This window comes from Lingula anatina, chromosome 3, assembly GCF_051362555.1.
Source record: "Lingula anatina isolate TDL-2025a chromosome 3, LinAna3.0, whole genome shotgun sequence".
Lineage (NCBI taxonomy): Eukaryota > Metazoa > Brachiopoda > Lingulata > Lingulida > Lingulidae > Lingula > Lingula anatina.
The window spans coordinates 900,321-917,445 of NC_141769.1; the positions used below are offsets into that span (position 1 = coordinate 900,321).

The 17,125-nt window shown below is 37.9% G+C and overlaps 1 protein-coding gene across 5 annotated transcripts in view; it reads left to right on the forward strand.

Annotated features, from left to right (window-relative positions):
* The window catches only part of LOC106179522 (monocarboxylate transporter 2), a 33,926-nt gene extending 18,375 nt beyond the window's left edge, over positions 1-15,551 (forward strand). For 4 of the 5 annotated variants that reach the window (XM_013563186.3, XM_087008005.1, XM_013563189.3 and 1 more), the window contains 7 exons: positions 9,774-10,383; positions 10,948-11,250; positions 11,941-12,117; positions 12,545-12,678; positions 12,875-13,103; positions 13,384-13,527; positions 13,851-15,551. In XM_013563186.3, the coding sequence (XP_013418640.1) occupies positions 10,236-10,383; positions 10,948-11,250; positions 11,941-12,117; positions 12,545-12,678; positions 12,875-13,103; positions 13,384-13,527; positions 13,851-14,083 (1,368 nt within the window). In that variant the 5' untranslated portion in view covers positions 9,774-10,235 and the 3' untranslated portion in view covers positions 14,084-15,551. Of the gene's footprint in view, positions 1-486; positions 926-9,773; positions 10,384-10,947; positions 11,251-11,940; positions 12,118-12,544; positions 12,679-12,874; positions 13,104-13,383; positions 13,528-13,850 lie in introns of those variants that run through there. The other variant, XM_013563185.3, reaches the window with a different exon arrangement.
* Positions 15,552-17,125: the final 1,574 nt, after the last annotated feature.

Here is a 17,125-nt window from a genome sequence, read left to right on the forward strand (position 1 = left end):
TTTTTATGATCAAAATGGGATTTAAAATTTTCTTATGAGGTTACTACATATTAATCGCAGCCGTCTGCTTTAACTGTAAGGAGAGGGGAGCGTCCCCTGCCTACATGTACATCTGATCTGATGCCGTTATTTAGATTAGGAAGAAGAACGTTTAAATTGTAAAGACTTCAGAGTCGCAGAATGAGCGATGGACTTTTATACGGATATTAATATATATTATACCATCACGAGGGAGGTGACCAAACTGCATCTTCTTACATGTACATGTTCAAAAATCAGAAGCTTAGTTATATAACCTATCTATTGGTAGCAATTTTCTTAGCGAGAAACCCTGCTGAAATTTTCAAGAATATTTGTTTTTCGTTTCAATTGATGTCCAGCACGGATGGTACACTTCATATAGTAATCCTTAAGTTAAGACCAGATCATGTTGCCAGGGGTGGATGACGTCAGCTGTGCTGTGTTCAGCATGCAGCATGGTGCCGCGTGCAGCACGTGTAGAGTTGCTGAATTTGCATATGTACACAACAATAGAGATTGTCAGTTCAGAAGGGAGTGGACTAAATAGCCCACCCTATAGAGCCAGATACCAATATTAAGCCAGGGTTGATATTAAATGGACTGCAGAATGCGCTGAACGGAGGGGGATTGGCGATACCGGGGTGCAATCAGGGTCGCGTGCAGCTACTGGACGACCTCCGACATCATACCTCTGTATTCACAGTAGGCTTAAGTCACTGTATTGATACAAAAGATCAGGCTAGCACGGAGCAGTCGATACTCGGACCTGTGACCCACGGGAGAGAAAACTGTCCAGATGCTGTTTAATCAATGCCGTTTGTTAACTAGTGGATATCACAATTGATTGAATGAGCCAATGAAGGTTGGGCGACAGTCCTTGAAAAACTGCTTGGAAAACTGTGGAGTAAGTATGTTATCTTATTATGAGGCTTTTGTGGCTTTGCATGTGACGGTATAATGAAAACTGGCTGATTTACTGCTTTTTCGTTTTTATCGCATTTAATGATCGTTACATCCAACCTTAGGGTTGGAGTCATCGACAAAGCGGTAGGGAATATCTTCATATTGCGGACCATTGAGAGATAGCACTGCTTAGACTTCCTAACCTAACCTCTATTTTGTAAAGGCTGAAAAATACCCCCTAAATAAGAAGCGTTGATAAGCTGTACCCGCTACCAGCTCACAGAGATATTTTTCTCACTAGATATTCACAGATATTTCTCTGGCTATTCACTAGATATTCACAGATATTTCTCTGGCTATTCACTAGATATTCACATATATTTCTCTGGCTATTCACTAGATATTCACAGATATTTCTCTGGCTATTCACTAGATATTCACAGATATTTCTCTGGCTATTCACTAGATATTCACAGATATTTCTCTGGCTATTCACTAGATATTCACGTATATTTCTCTGGCTATTCACTAGCTCAGAACATTTCTGCACTGTAAAGAATTATTACACAACATTGACGTCATCTCTCAGCTGGCCCCTGGCAGAGAGAAGTAAAAACAAAGACATTTAATCGAGGCAGTTCTACTGCACCCATCCGTAGTGATACCAGTGAACGTCTGTAGTTAGATATTAGGACAGTTGAAAAATTGCTTAGTGTATCGTATCAAAGACCTAGACAATTATCCGATAATTTAAGTTAAGTAGGTTATATTTTCAAGAAGTTATTCTGTTTAAGAGCGTTTCTGATATCATTTTTATATCTGATATATTTGTATACAGGGGACTGTTTTAAAGTATTATACACATAATGTTAAAGTTACACTGTTCACGGTTAGTGCAGATGTCCTATCGATATTCTTCACCAAATACAGCAAATATGTATGGAGAAAAAATAAGCAAACTTTATCTTGATTTGACTAATCAACTAATCAAGTGTCAAGCGTTCTGACCGGACTGGGTAGTCTCTCAATTCATAATTTAATTAACAAAAGAGAATAATGTGGAGGAAATGAGGAAAACGAACAGTCCTTGCGGGTGAGCGTAAATCAAGAGGCAATTTTGAACAGGAAATGAAAGTAATCAAGCTTTTCGATGAGTATGTGTGAAGGTAAAGGCGTGTTTGTGTGTGTGCGTGCACGCGGGAATGTCATTGTGTGCATTTGCGGACACGTGTCAAAAACTGAGGTTATATTATCCGATTAAAGAAGACTTGAAATTCTGACAGCAGTGGATAGCACATGACGGGGTGTTATTAAGACAGGTACAGCTGCATCTAATGGGGATCTCAATGGCCAAAATTTGGCGCCGAACTCAGATAATCATAAACTTATTTGCCACGACAGCGGGTGTTTTAGTATGCCATTTTCACAATGCCATTTGTACGCCTTATGAAAAGTAATGTTTAGGCAAAATAAGGTTTTTTTTCTTTGTTGAGATTAATGCGGTTATCAGTGATGAATTACCATAATGTAAAATGTCTGAAGCTTTCAATTTGCATAAGTCGTAATTGAAAATAAAATTCGAAATCATTAACGCATGCTCATTTTTCAATTATGGGTTTTAAACTTGCCGAGAGAAAATGAAAAGTAACAGAAAGTTGAAAAACCGTGCTTTGATCGCGTGGGAAAGATAATAAATTAATTGTCAATTTTCCCAGTGAAATTGAATGCCGGGCACCGTAATTTTTTTCTGTCCTTATAGGTCCAGTAAAAACAAATATTCTTATCTCTCAGTGCCCCAGAGGGGGGGGGGGCATTTGAAAACCTGGCATGTGCAAACTGCTCTCTTTGCAAACACAGTAGGGTGTCTCTGTCTCCTTTGCATCTAAATTTAAAAAAAACGAAACACATTGAAGTTAATTCATATATTACCAAACGCCCAGATTAGTGATTTGGGCGGATAAAGTGTTCATGTCCACATTTTGAAAACATTCAATCCGCCTCTAAAGAGCAACTTGGAGGATGTCTCATGCCAAGATGGCCGCCGTCACGCATACGGTGATTTAGAAATGGGTAATGATCACGAAAACAATACCCCGCCCCCCCCCCCCCCCCTCTTTTTCTTTTCTGAAGAGTAACGGTATAAAGTATCTCCGCGTTGGTCTACAGCATGATGGTGCATATGCGCATGCTCAGTAATATCATCTCATCCGAGTTTGTTTGATTACATCATTTAGTCGGGTTTCTTTGTATCAATCTAGATTGTCATCACTGCAATATAAGAAGGCACAGTCGCTTATGTCTTATCTGACATGTCTAATTCCATTTCTAATTTGATCCGGGAGATATTTCAGATCGATTGAGCAAGCATCTAGCACCTACGGATTCTGTGTCCTCTAAAATCGAAAGTCGGTGGTTAAATTGAGCCTACTTTCCCGCCAATCAATAAAACGCAAAGAGGTATCTTAAAAGACGGAACGACGAGAGTAATTATTACGATATTATAGCGCTATTGGGTCTGGGGACGGCCAGACTTGCTTATATTGGGGGCCCCTAAGGACGCCGGTTCGATCCGCTGAAATCGCCCCCTTCACTGATGACTTATCAATTGTCCACAGACAGTACAGGGTCTCTAGGAAATATAATCAAATTACTGCACCGTAAGTTGAGAGGAGCGTTTACACAAAAGGCACTAATGCTGGAATTTGAAAATATCTGAAATTAAGAATTTGTTAAATTTGCCCGTGCGTCGCCTGATTGGTTGTCATTCAGAATGCGTTGGGGTAAATGTCTTGTATAATAATAATAATAATAATAATAATAATAATAATAGTAATTGTGTAATAAAAATATCCATATACTTCCCATAACAATTACAAAAACTAAATTCGAATTCTTTTCTTTTTATAAATGTTTTTTGCTACAAACTGGGATAATTCAAAGTAGTCCTCTAAAATAAAATAAATATGATGGACTGAACACAGTTTATTTATAGAAAACAGGTGTTCTATTTCATTTCTCAACAACCGATTTGTCTTCAGTTAAAGGAGACAAAAATGTTTGTTGTGAAGGTTACGACCAACATCGGTCTGAAGTGTCTTCGTGGAAACAGTCCCTGGCGGTGACTTAGGGAATCAGTGGTCTATTCCTTGGTGTCTGAGCTCGGTCAGGGTTCTGGTCGGGCAGACGGCTATCGATATTCACAGGGGCGGATCCAGATATATATTCTGACAGTCTTCCAAATTATGTTTGTTGATCTATCCTCCATTTTTGACCGTCTTCCGACAGTAAAAATAAGATACCCGTCAATGTAAACTTGAAAATCTGAGTCTTCAGGAAGACCTAGAAGACGGTCTAAATCCGCCCCTGATTCAGATTGAAACAAGGCAGTTCCCAGTGGTCCTGAATGCCAACCAATATCAATACACTCAGAAGACCAATTATCCAGAACCAGCTTGAAAACTGCGTCTCTTGACAGCCCACGATGTCAGTTTAATTGCGAACATTCTCGACAAGACGCTTTGCAGTGAAGGTATTAGCGTAAAAATATGAAAATATGTTTCAGATATATATCACGGTTATTCATACTGGTATTTATGTGCATGTGTTAGTCAAAGTTCAAGAAAAACATGTTATTAGTGAAGGACAGATATGCCAAATGAGTATTTTATTCGACAAAGGATATTAAATTCAGAGAGTAGGGTCGGTTACAGGTATTGACTTGTGAATATTAGCCGCCTCCAGCATTGACTGTAGACAGCCCTGCGTCCAATGTAGACAGCCTTTCATACACTGGAAATTAACTTGGCAATAATCTCCTGAATTAGCCTGGAGCTTATAGCCGTCTAAAGTGGTGAAGTTCAAGTCATTTCTTGCGTAATGCCCTCGAGAATGTGAGGTCTAATAATAAAATAAGTATAATTATTTCACCGTTTTCACTTGAAAGTGAAAATTACCGAAGGTCTGTGTTTTGTTAGGGCTATTTATTTATGATTTTCCCCAATACTTTTTTTCACATTTGATAATCAGAAGTACTTAAACGTTCAATTTTAGTTAAGCTTATATATTCAGGCACATTTCTTTTTATCTTCCGAATACAAAAAAATGTTTTGCCAAAAGTCTGTGTTTTTGTGTCTACGAAGTTTTAGATTAACCACATTACTCAAATTAGCTATTAGTCGATATTAATATTCATAGAAAAAAGATAAAATCTACACCATCCCATTGTTATAATAACTAAGCATACTGGGAGTTGTCTTCGTCTTATCTTTCTCAGGAACCTCGGCATCCTTGGCGTAGTTTTCCAATAATAACATTGCCTTTCTTATTTATCAAAGGCAGATAAAACTGTCTGCTATACCTCGCGTTTGCTCTGTTCTGTAATTTTGACCAAAAAAAGAAGAAAAGAAAATATATTCCCCACAATCCTCCTGTATCACAAAACGCCTCGTGACACAGGGCATGTAACCTTCAACATTACGTACACGAAAAACCAATCAGTCTCAACCTGAGAGAAATAATATTGCATTCTCTGAAAGCAGTGGTCTGTAAACTCGGCTCTATTTCTGGGTGACTCTGAGGTAATGGTGCGATAACATCGACTGAGTGTATGGGTTAAGATCACACTTTCATCGCCACAGACGGTGATTACCTTGAATAATATTCCAATGAATTGTTTGAACTACTCGGTCATGTCAACCTAATGGCTTCAGCATCTCGGGGTTCTCCAAGGCTTGGGTGCCGCCCAGGGTCTTATTGGCTTGGTGTCACCAGTATAGTATACTATATCTGAATATAGATGATGGTGTACATATATTCGTGAAGGAAGGGGGGGGGGGTGCAGAACCACGTGCTATAAAAATAAAAAGGGACATACACTTTGTGGTCGATACCTCGGGTCTGTCGCTGTTTAAAGATCCTGCGTAGAGTACAAGCAGATACATTTTATATTTCAATTGGGTGGGAATCCATGTATTTACTCTTACTCTTTGCCAAAACTTTTTGTGTCAGATATGAAGATATGTTATCCTCTTATCCGACATTCAATAGATTTGACCGTCGACTCCACGATGCTTTGTTGCTGTTTTGTTAATCATATATCTGAAATATTTTTTTTTATCGAATAGATTGATAAAATGAAAAAAGGGATACTATTATGGAATATTATGTGAAATAACGCATATCTTCATACTGATTCAGCATAATAAAAATATTTTAGATAAAGTGTGCCACCCGAACTTTCTTGCAGAATTGGAAGTAGCCGGTGGGGTAAGGGTGGGGTAAGGGTGGGTGGGGGTGGGGTAAGGGTAGGGTAAGGGTAGGGTGGGGGTGGATTGGGAGAAGGAGGAGGGGGGGTCTGGCAGTACAAATGCCGTCTGTGAATGTAACGTCGCTGTCCCGTTTGGAAACCTTCCACACTGGCCATTTAAACAACCGCTGTCTTCAAGGACAGTTAACGCTGACAAGTGTATAGCTAATTTCCCCCCTTTTAACAGAATAGGATACAGCCCTCCCACACCCTTATTTCAACTAGCTTAACATTTATACAGGCTAGAACCAAGCACAGAGGAAATGACGATACTTGACTCCCCCTGTCTACTCTTCCCTGGTTGATTCAAATAAAAACTATTCATTCCGGCTATTAAAGAAAACACTTCTTCATTTCCTCTACCATTTGGCGCAGTTTAGAGTCAGCTGAGAATTGGAAATTGTGTTTGTGCGGAGCTCGATGATTAATAGAAAGTCAGCGGGATGATACATGTGCCCATTGTCATCTGGGTACAATTCCTGTTTTTTTCTCAGTTGTTGAAAAAATTTGGTCGATATTCTTACCATAAAATTGGTTATTTCAGTTCATTCCTGCCATTTCCAGACGCCTACGCTAGTGAACTTGTTTAAACCTAGTAAATAGCACAGAGATAGACAAACTACGAACATTCAGCGTGTTACTGGAGTTATGGAAAGGTACAGACGCGCGCGTGCGTACACATACACACGCATGCACACATACACTGTATCATAATCAGAGAAGCATGCAAGCCTCAACAGTCAGTTTTCCCATATCTTCTATTTTTTTTTAAAAATGTCACTGGTAATAGACGGCCTGAAAAATAGCAATCATTAATCTCAAGGGTTTCTGTTATTCATAGAGGCAATTCAGCTTTCAGTAAATGGAAATCCTTCGAGTTCCTCAATCGTGTCATTTAATTAAATCGGTTTGCGTATTAAAACGTTCACATCCGTAACCATAAACCATCACGATTTCCACAGTCATGGAGTAATCTATAGATATTATCCTCAGTTCAATAAACTGAACATCTTCTAAATCAATAAATGAATAATGAATATGCAAACACAACAAATTCGAATTCGGAAATTGCTGATTAAGCTACATAAAATAATCTACTTTACTGGACTGATCATGCGAACTTTTAAGTCAAAAATTTAAAAATACTCGGCGTTACAATTTAAGCGTGCTTAGGAATGATAAGCGACTGTAAATTAAGGGCAGACTAGTCGATTTTCACGGGCATTAGGGAAATTTCATAAACGCCGTATCTGCAAACAGTGAAACGTTGCGTCACTGTGGACACGTTAACTTCCAGATAATTGTATTATAAATGCATAACAAAATTGGGTCTCAAGTATAGAATTGAATTTAGAAGACTGTGCTGAACAGAGCAGAGGATGACGCCACTTTTGTGGAAATATACTAGCCAGTTACTCGCACACTGTCCATATTTCTTTTTTTCCTGTTCTTTTAACTGTTTTGCTAAAAATGAAAATTGGTCATTTCGGGACAATAACCACTGCACCGCATTTTGTACGAGAGTAGAGTTAGAATTAAATATTTTTAATGAATACTTTTAGGTAAAACAGATATTTTGTTTAAACAAGTTTATGTTTCCTACCATCTGTTCGAATTAATGTATCGATCAACGTGCAGCAATTAAGCTTGGGCAGATACAGTGAAATCGAGAAGTCGTAGGAGGAGGGGGGAGGGGAGAGAAAATCGAATTGTGATTTATTGGCTTAGAGATCGTGGTATCTGTCAGCCAAAGCCGTTATCCCAAATGTCAAATGTACGACTTACAACAGTTAATTGTATAGCATTTTCCATGAACTGTATTTATAGCGAACAAAGGGTATTAAAAAGACAAATCAAATTTCGTTTAAAGCAGGAAGGTTCAGTATTTTATAAGCCAACGTAATCAGCGCTTTTATGCAGCCAACGGACTTTCAAACAAATGTCATGTTCTGATTGAGTTTTGGGGTCTTCTCCACACGTTAGAGCTGTAATGAGTTTTCTTCGAAATGTCTTTTTAGTTTGCTTGCACTCGTTCTAACGTCCCCAGTCGGATAGTTAAACTACATTGATTATTCCTGTTTGCCTTTCGTGAACTGAAACGTAACTTAGTTACCTCACATTACGATTAATTACTGAGAGTTTTCTTGGGTTCTTTAGATATTTGTGAGGCAATTTCGTATATTTGGTTCATTTGCTGCATTACAATGACGCGCAGCAGTCAATTTTTACGAGATATTTCTTTACTCCCACTTGCTGTGGCTTACTAAGACATCTTTACTTTTTTACAATCTTGTTTTTTTTGTTGTTGTTGTTGTTTTAATATTTAGTTAACATTTTTAAAGTCCAAGTTAGAGTATTTGAGCCTTCTTTAAAATTTAATCTAAATCTTAAAATATAGGTAAATTGCTTTGCCAGTGGTCACAAATAATCTTAAATACGCCGAAAATAAGACTGTTCAGCAGAAGCTTTTTCCTTTTCCTTTTGATAGATCTTTAAATTGATGTCTTATATCTAAAAAAACGGTCAAAATATTTTCCTTAAACCTGGACTAGCTCTGAAACTTGAGGGAAATCACTCGGATGCAAAAGGGAGAACGACAAACGCCATTTTATGCATATTCATCATGACACTTTAAATAGAGCAGAAGAAATGTATGTTCTACACAGAATATCCTTTAAAGGCACACAATGAAAGCTAGAATTTTATAAATCAAAAATTAATTTTTCTGGAAATTTCAACAATTTCCCCTTAATCACTTAGTTATAATCAATAAGATTAAATTCTATTTTCTCATATTTGACTTCTACGTTTGTAATTTTTATGTCACTCTTGCAGTGGACACGGAGGCTGATGAACTTCACTCTGACTGTACTCGGAACTCAAAATCGAATTTAAAGATCGTAATTTTCTCGACACCTTTGAGTAGGATACACCTTGTCCTCAGTCAAGATGATTAAGGGGGAAAATTGCTTTATTTATAAAGGTCAAACGAGCGATGCTATTGATTGTGACGGGCAACATATCCCTTTGCCTCGCTATACTAAAAGCTTTGACCAGTGAAGAGCCTATTGCCTATAGCACCGTAGGTAGTATATTTAGAAAACCAATAATTTTGACTGTTTTACCGCAAATTCGCCTGAGCATTCTATGGATGATTTCTTGAAATAATATTTGACTATAACGGCGACCTCTTGTGGCTTTATTCGGTATCAACACACTTTTATGATTATGATAGCCACCAAGTCATAATGCGACGAGCTGGAATTGCCTGTTGTTTTTCGTGTCGATCAGCTTAAGTGTTCACCGTGAGTGTCAGCAAGCAGACAGCACAGTAGGTGTCCCGTACACTGGCGTAGAGGAGCTAGAGGTGTCTCTAGTCTGGTCTGAGAAACTGTCAGCATTTCAGCGGTTGTTGAAAGTATGAGTCATTCTCAGTTAGTGTAAGCTCTATTGTGGGCTGGAATTGGATTGTGCAATCAATTTTTGCCATTACGTGTAACGGTGCTTCTGAAAATTAGAAATCACTGTTTTTTATATTTTACAGGGTGATAAGAACCTTTTCTAGAGGAGCGGTCAATACTTTGGATGTATACACTGCGAAGACATTGTTGCAAGCGAAACGGCATGCACGAGCGTTAACGACTCCGCTGTTGAATATTTGTTACATTCTTTGTGACGTCACTGGACGGACAGAGTAACTTATTCGTGACGTCACAATAAGACACTCAGCTATGGGCACGTGAGCATTTATTTCACAGAACACTCAAACATTCCAAGGAAATCCAGTTGATGTATCGACGACCGATTCTCTATTTTCCCAAAGGATTTTAAACTCTATCTAGCTATTGTCAGTTCCTTGTTGTGGTACGCAACAGCAACTCGAAACAGACATCATCAACCATGTCGTCATAAACAGCGACGTCATTGTTATTACGTCAGGTGACGTCTTGGATACCACAGAAGACAAAACTAGGCTTCTCTCTCCCGTGATCGCCGCTCTGCCACCATGAAATGCGGCCGACTATATTGGGGGTGGATCATCCTCGTGGCTTCGATGGTCATACGGACATGGGTCCACGGCATTGTGGGATCCTATGGCTCGTTTTTAGTGGTCTTCAGTCATCATTTCTCCTCAACGAAGATGCTGTTACTAGGTGAGTGGGGTTTTTAGCAAAACAAGGCGTGTTTTCTGTGGCGATAAAAAACTTTAACGATATATTTAAGCTCACCTTTCCTTGTTATATTTGATGTGTCTGCTTTACTAAATACGTAGAAAAACAATGGTGACGTTTACTAGGAACTTGTTGACATATTTCTGTACACTCATTTACAAAAAGTGAAACATAGAGAAATTGGTTTGTATTCGGTGCATTTGCTCATTACATTACAATCATTACAATGACGCACGGCAGTCAATTTGTACGAAGTATTTCTTTACTCCCATTTGCTATAAACAAAATGTTTAAGGCAATAATCATATCTTAAGACGGAGGTTATCATGTCAGTTATTCGGTGATGTGCCAAGGTAAGCAACATGTTCTTCAACCTATAACGGATCAACTCATCAGTTTTGAAACTAAACACTCATTTTTAACGAATGGAATAAGCACGCTTTTTTTCTTGCACGCGAAACGGACAGTTTCGTCCACTATCCTACAAGAAAACAACACAAAAAGACTAAGGATATGATTAAAAACAAAGTTTTATATTTACTCCAGGGTGGATAGGAGCCACAACCTACGGCCTCGTGAACGCGGGAACACCAATTCTACTGCTTCTCTACCGCCGTATCGGAGGCATGAGGACTGCTTTTATCGGGGTCTTCGTGGCGTCCCTGGGGCTGGCGCTCTCAGGGGTCGTAGACAACCCTGTGGCTATCTTCTTCACCTACGGTGTGATGACAGGCATGGGGATGTTGCTGATAAACATTCCGCCATTTTTCTTGCTGGATATGTACTTCCCGTTGGACAATAAGTATCATGTGCTCACCACTAGTATGCTGATGTGTACTTTACCCTTAGGTAAGATCTGATTGGTATAGATGTGCATATAATTTTTAACAAAACTATTCTTTGTTACCCTTTATTTGTGATGTCCGTGAAAATCTTACCCATCAGTCCCAAAGGCGGCAAGTATTCGGAGCACAGAGTTCTGCAGCCAGTGGGCCTCTTCTGGTGTCCTGGCCAGTAGGTATTGGGAGATGCGTTGATGTGGGACATTGACTCTTTTTTTATCTGCCATGGAAACTGTTTGTGATGAGGAAAGATTATTATTATTATTATTATTATTATTATTATTTTAAGTGCATTTGGTGTAACGTGCAGGATTGCGTATGTACTCCTCGTTTATTGAACCATGCTCTTCTACACTGTGTCAACAAACCTCGTTGAGCTGCAGCATGTATTATTTAGATGTAAAACTAGTTTTTCGATTATATAACTGTTAATTAATTAAAACTGCATGTTCTAATTGTTTCTTTAATAGCACTGAGGCTGATGAGCAGTACACGTAGGACAATTTTTTAGAAATAAACATTTTAATTTTATAGTAATAAGAACCCTAAAAACATCGCGAAAGCCATTTACATCATTTGACCATCTTAAAACATCTAGAAAGGCATAAAAATATTAAAGCTAGGCAGTCTCTCACGGATACTGCTTGGACAATCAATACTTTTCATCACGTAACATGAGATCGTTTTCCCGTTGCAGGTTCACTGGTTTTCAACCCGATTACAAGCCGCCTTATATCTGATATTGGCTGGAAGAATACTTTTGCCTTCTACGGGGTGGCCATATTTGTTCTTGGGTGTATATCAGCAGCTACATTTAGAGTTAAAAGAGAGGATGATATCGCACCGGAAGATAATGAAAAGACGTCCTTAACGGGTACGCTATCTTTATTATTGATAACAAAAAAAAAAAAAAAAAAAAAAAAAAAAAAAAAAAAAAACAGCAACTGATAGGGAAATGCAGTTTCATTTTTTGATTTTACATAATTTCCCAAAACATGAATCGATATAATATAACATTCTGAATTCAAAATTTAGTTTCATTCGCCTTGGTAATTTTCAGCTCATTGCATTAGCTTACTTACTTATACAGTAATTTTGTTTGGTGTGACGGCATTTGTGTTTGGTGTGTTGAGACTATTTCTATACAGTTAACTTACTTACTTCTATACCTTCGTGGCATATCACACGCAAAGAAAAAACTATACCGTTATGATTTCAGAAATGATGTTGTAATATCAAATTAATCGGATAGTTGAGGAATACAAGGGCTTATTATTAAGGATAATATGATTTATTTTCAGACGCGGAAGATGGTATAATTAAACCAAAGGAAGAGCCAGAAATCAGCAAAAAAGTACTTATTTTCCTTAGTATAATTTGGTTTTTTTGCAAACTTGCCAAAGCGACTGCTTATTTTGGACCATTGTTTATTATGGTAAGTTAGTTTTATGAACGTATAACACTCTATTTTGAAAAAAAATGTCCTTTTTGCTTTCACGTTTTTAATTTGTAAATGTAACACTTTAAAAATATAAAAATACAAGTTTTCCCCTGGTTTCGTATTTTTATTTGACCATAGTATCAACTGTTTAACTATTTTGTCTTACAATACCATTCTGTCTGTTTTCTAGGTAAAGCACTTAGAAACTTTAGGCTACACACGTGACCAAGGTGCTGTTGCCATGACAATCATTTCAAGCTCTGAACTTTTTGGTCGTTTGGTAACTTGCGTGTTCGGAGATAAATACGCCAAAGGAAAATTCATTTACTTGTACGCCATATGTACGTTCCTGCTAGCGATAGAGAACTTTGGAGCAATATTTGCTACCACCTATAATCAAGTTGTAATGTTTGGAGTAGGTAAGTCAACGGACCATTTCCTCTTCATGACTACTCTCTCTCTTTTTTTTTTTTACAACCCCGTCCTCCGACTACATCTTCCGAACCGGAAAACTAAGTCAACATTTTTCCATTCGAAGAAATCGTCCGATCCTGTTGCTGAAATACTTGTATTAATGGTTAATGTCAGTGTATTTCTAAAACAATCACTCCAAGTCTGAAGTTGCACGTCTCTAGGAAATATCATTTCTTACAAATCGTTTAAATTTCACCAATTTCATTACATTATTCTATTAACTAGCCGCAGGTCTAACAGGAGGTCCGGTAGTGGCCGGGGTGTTCACCACGTGTGCAGAGGTCCTAGATGGCCCCTTCGTCCACGAGCTGTTCACTATATGTCGGGTAGGACTGGGAAGTGGGATGATCTTAAGTGCCTTGATAGCAGGTGAGTGAGGGGGATTAGTGACCATGTTCTTGAAATGTATTTTAGAACGTATTTTAGAGTCTTTTTATATCTATCAAAGGCTAATTTTAGTATTACAAATGTTATATCCAACTTTTACTTAGAATAAGTGTAAAGAAATAAAGTATAATTAAAGGAAAATTCAGTGATTAAAAATTGCTAAACGGAGAAGTGTGTTATTGTGTGTGTGTGTATGTGTGTGTGTGTGAGTGTGTGTGAGTGTGTGTGTGAGAGAGAGAGAGAGAGGGGGGGGGGGGGGGTGGATTATTGGCCCTAATGTTAACTCATTCATTTTCTTTCTCTAGGTGCGATATACGACACGTACGGGTCCTATCACTACGTGTTCGCGGCTAACGTGGGTATATTTCTGCTCAGCAGTTTACTCTACTCCAGTATAGCTCTGTTTAGGAACTTCTTCATTAGAAAACAGAGTAATAAGTTACTGGAGCAGGCCATGCACAAAATGAACTATGGCGGCCAGGATGTGTCTGAGCCTCCCTTGCCTGGGAAAGAGGAGGAAGCAAAAGAAGACTGGTAACGGGACGCAGCAATATTGTTCATTTAACTACAGTGACCTACACGGGGGCTGACATTTGACCTGATAATGCTTTAATTTCATGGAATAAAAATATTTGGATGTTATATGAATTAAGACTAGAGGTTGTCGTAGGATGCTTTTTGTGATTTTTTACTAAGTGAAATGTGGAAAAAGAAAAAAGGTTATTTTATGATAAATGCTCAGAGTAGCACTTTTTTTAGGGCACTTCTGATGAATTGAGACAGATATCAATATAAAAGGTATCGTGATGTGCAATAACTGAAATGTTCGATATTAGATGTATGTGTGTTCTTTTCCTTTTTCGTTTTGCTTCTTTGTCATTGGTTAATATCTCTACCTAGATATTTTTGATATTGCTCAAACTAGGCAAAATAAGAGGTTAATAACATCCAATAGTCTCTGTTTTATGAAAAGGCTGGTGTTAAAATGCTATTTATGAACACAGCTACTTATCCAGGACCAGAATTTTAATTTGATATCTTGAAATCCTTAGTACTTGATTTAGAAATGCTTTAACACTAGTACACAGGGACTAACATTTAAATCGCTTTCAGCAATTGTGTTCTTGATATTTTTTTAAGTTTAAAAACTTTCCTGCAGTTGGAAGAACAATAGTGTCATTTCTAGGTATGAGATGTGTTTGTGTGAGTGCGTGTTTCTATGTTTATGTGTGTGTGTCTGCGAGAGAGAGAGAGAGAAAGAGACAGAGAGAGGAAGAGAAAGGTGTCCTCTCATTGTTCAACAGTTTAAATCAGTGGCTGCCAGTGTAAGCTATCACTTTTTTTCAAATACAGAGTATGGCCACTTGCTGTCACAACTCGCGTATGATATTCAGTAAGTTAAATATATTTCAAGATCTGTGCTTCTTTTTTTTTTAATTTGTCGTGAGCTTTAACATTACAGGTTTAAATTGATATTGTGGCAAGAAATTGTTCTTTGTACTTAAAAGAGCAATTATCTTTCAAGTCATGTATTAAAGGTTCAACAAACATCCGCGATACTTATTGACTCATTCGAAGTTAAAGTTTGAAATGTTTTGTTCAGTACCCATTTCGTTCTTAAAGAGTGGTTGTTTTTACCCTTTTTCTCCTAATTTAAGATTTTCTAGTATTTTTGATCGTTTGTGATCCATTATTAATGTTTTGATGAGTTAAAATTGGAACAAACTTGGTTTATACATTTTAAGTATCGCAGTACAAACTTTTTAACAAATATTGCTGTTATGTTAGGTGGAGTTCACTATACTTGATTCATTAAATTTTTCCAAAGGGAGGGAAAATCATTCATATATAGACAGAATGCGTCATACGCCTTTCCTTATTCTATTGGTTTAGTTTATTTAGAAATCGCAGTTGAAAGTTTTGTTTGTTTTAAATCTTACAACACGTAACATTTTTTATTCAGATACGACTATATGTGATAAATGAATAAAATTCATTTTTGCTAATTAACTTGTGTTATGTCTGTACTCTGTGTAAATGTGTTAGTAATGACAGTTACTGTCTATCCCCGTACTCATTATAAATCACTGTATTAACATGACAATAAACAGGTGAACGAACTACATCTGTCGCAACCAATGACCTTCCAGTAGTGTGGAGTGGGCACAGTATTAGGTCTTGGTGTATTCTACAATTAACGGGGTTTAGGACACGTGTAAAATTGATAAAATAATCTGTTGCAGTCAAGAGCTTGTGCACAGAAATGTTGAATCTTATCGATCAATATATAAAATTATATACGGCCTTTCTTGTGAGAATGATTTCAACAGAATCTTCTACCTCAAAATGCGCCACACCTGACAGGCTGTTGTCATTTGCATAACAATAAATTGCTCGTCGCAGCGCGAGCTGTCCTTCAGAGTAGTCAGTTGACAGCTGGACCCTGTAAGATGAGGACGCAGGACGGGTGTGGTGAAGTTGAAAGGCCAAGCGTGTAACTCGGCGTGGAAGGAAACTCGTCTTGTAAGTAACATTATTACCACAAACATTTAGAAGCGAAAAGAAGTTAAGCCCAAAGTGCATAACTCAATATGTGCTGTGTAAAGAAGGGTCATTCCTGATAAAGGTGACTCCCTAGTCGCATAAGTGACACACGCATTGTGAATAATATGTTTAACTGTTCGACCACATTCTTTAATTCTGTTGCTTTCTTTCCATTACGGAGTGCACTATAGTTTAAAACGGCAACAAAAATGGTGTAAGGCAGATTCACACTTTGGTGCCCAGATGCCGCCATTTCAATACCCCAGACCCACCGTGTATAAACCGGCCACCAGAACCAATTTGTATTCCTTAAAATCCTTAACTATTCAAAAGGAGGGTTCTTTTTCTGAAAAACTGGACCTTTTACCATGAAACTGTCGTGTACCTAAATAAAAAAAATTTACCAGAGGAGATCTTTTGCCGGCAGAAAAGGGGGTCTTTTAAGACCCACGACCCCCCTGGCTACGGGCCTGCTATTTGGAGCTTGATGTATCAGCTAACTTCTCAGGCACCTTCATTAAAAAATGGTTGCACAAAGTTGACAGATTGCCATCCTATGTTCCCTATTTCGACAGCTGCCATATTCAAGGTACCGATCCTCCCCCTCCCCCCCGGCGGTGTACTACTTCCCCTATATTATGTTCGATTTTTTCGTTTTGTTGAGCCTCCGTGCAATGTTTTCAACACCACAAATCTGTAAGTTTTTTTTCTAAGTTCACATTCTGTTGCTCTGGGATATTGCATGATATCATCTTTTTACCTAATTTTTTATATTTCAGGACAATCTTCTTTGCCGAGATCCTACAAAATGCACGTGCTCCTGATGGAAGCTTGTCTGGTTTTCTGCCTGTATTTTGGAACCGGATACAGATACATGCACACGCTATATGGTGAAAATTGTACATGTATTTATTGATTTATCATTATTTTTCTTTCAAATTTTACCTTAGAACAAGGTCGGATTTAACAGATTTTATGCAAAACTGGTTCATTTCTGTTTTTATTAATAGCTGCTATACATTAGTTATGCAAATCT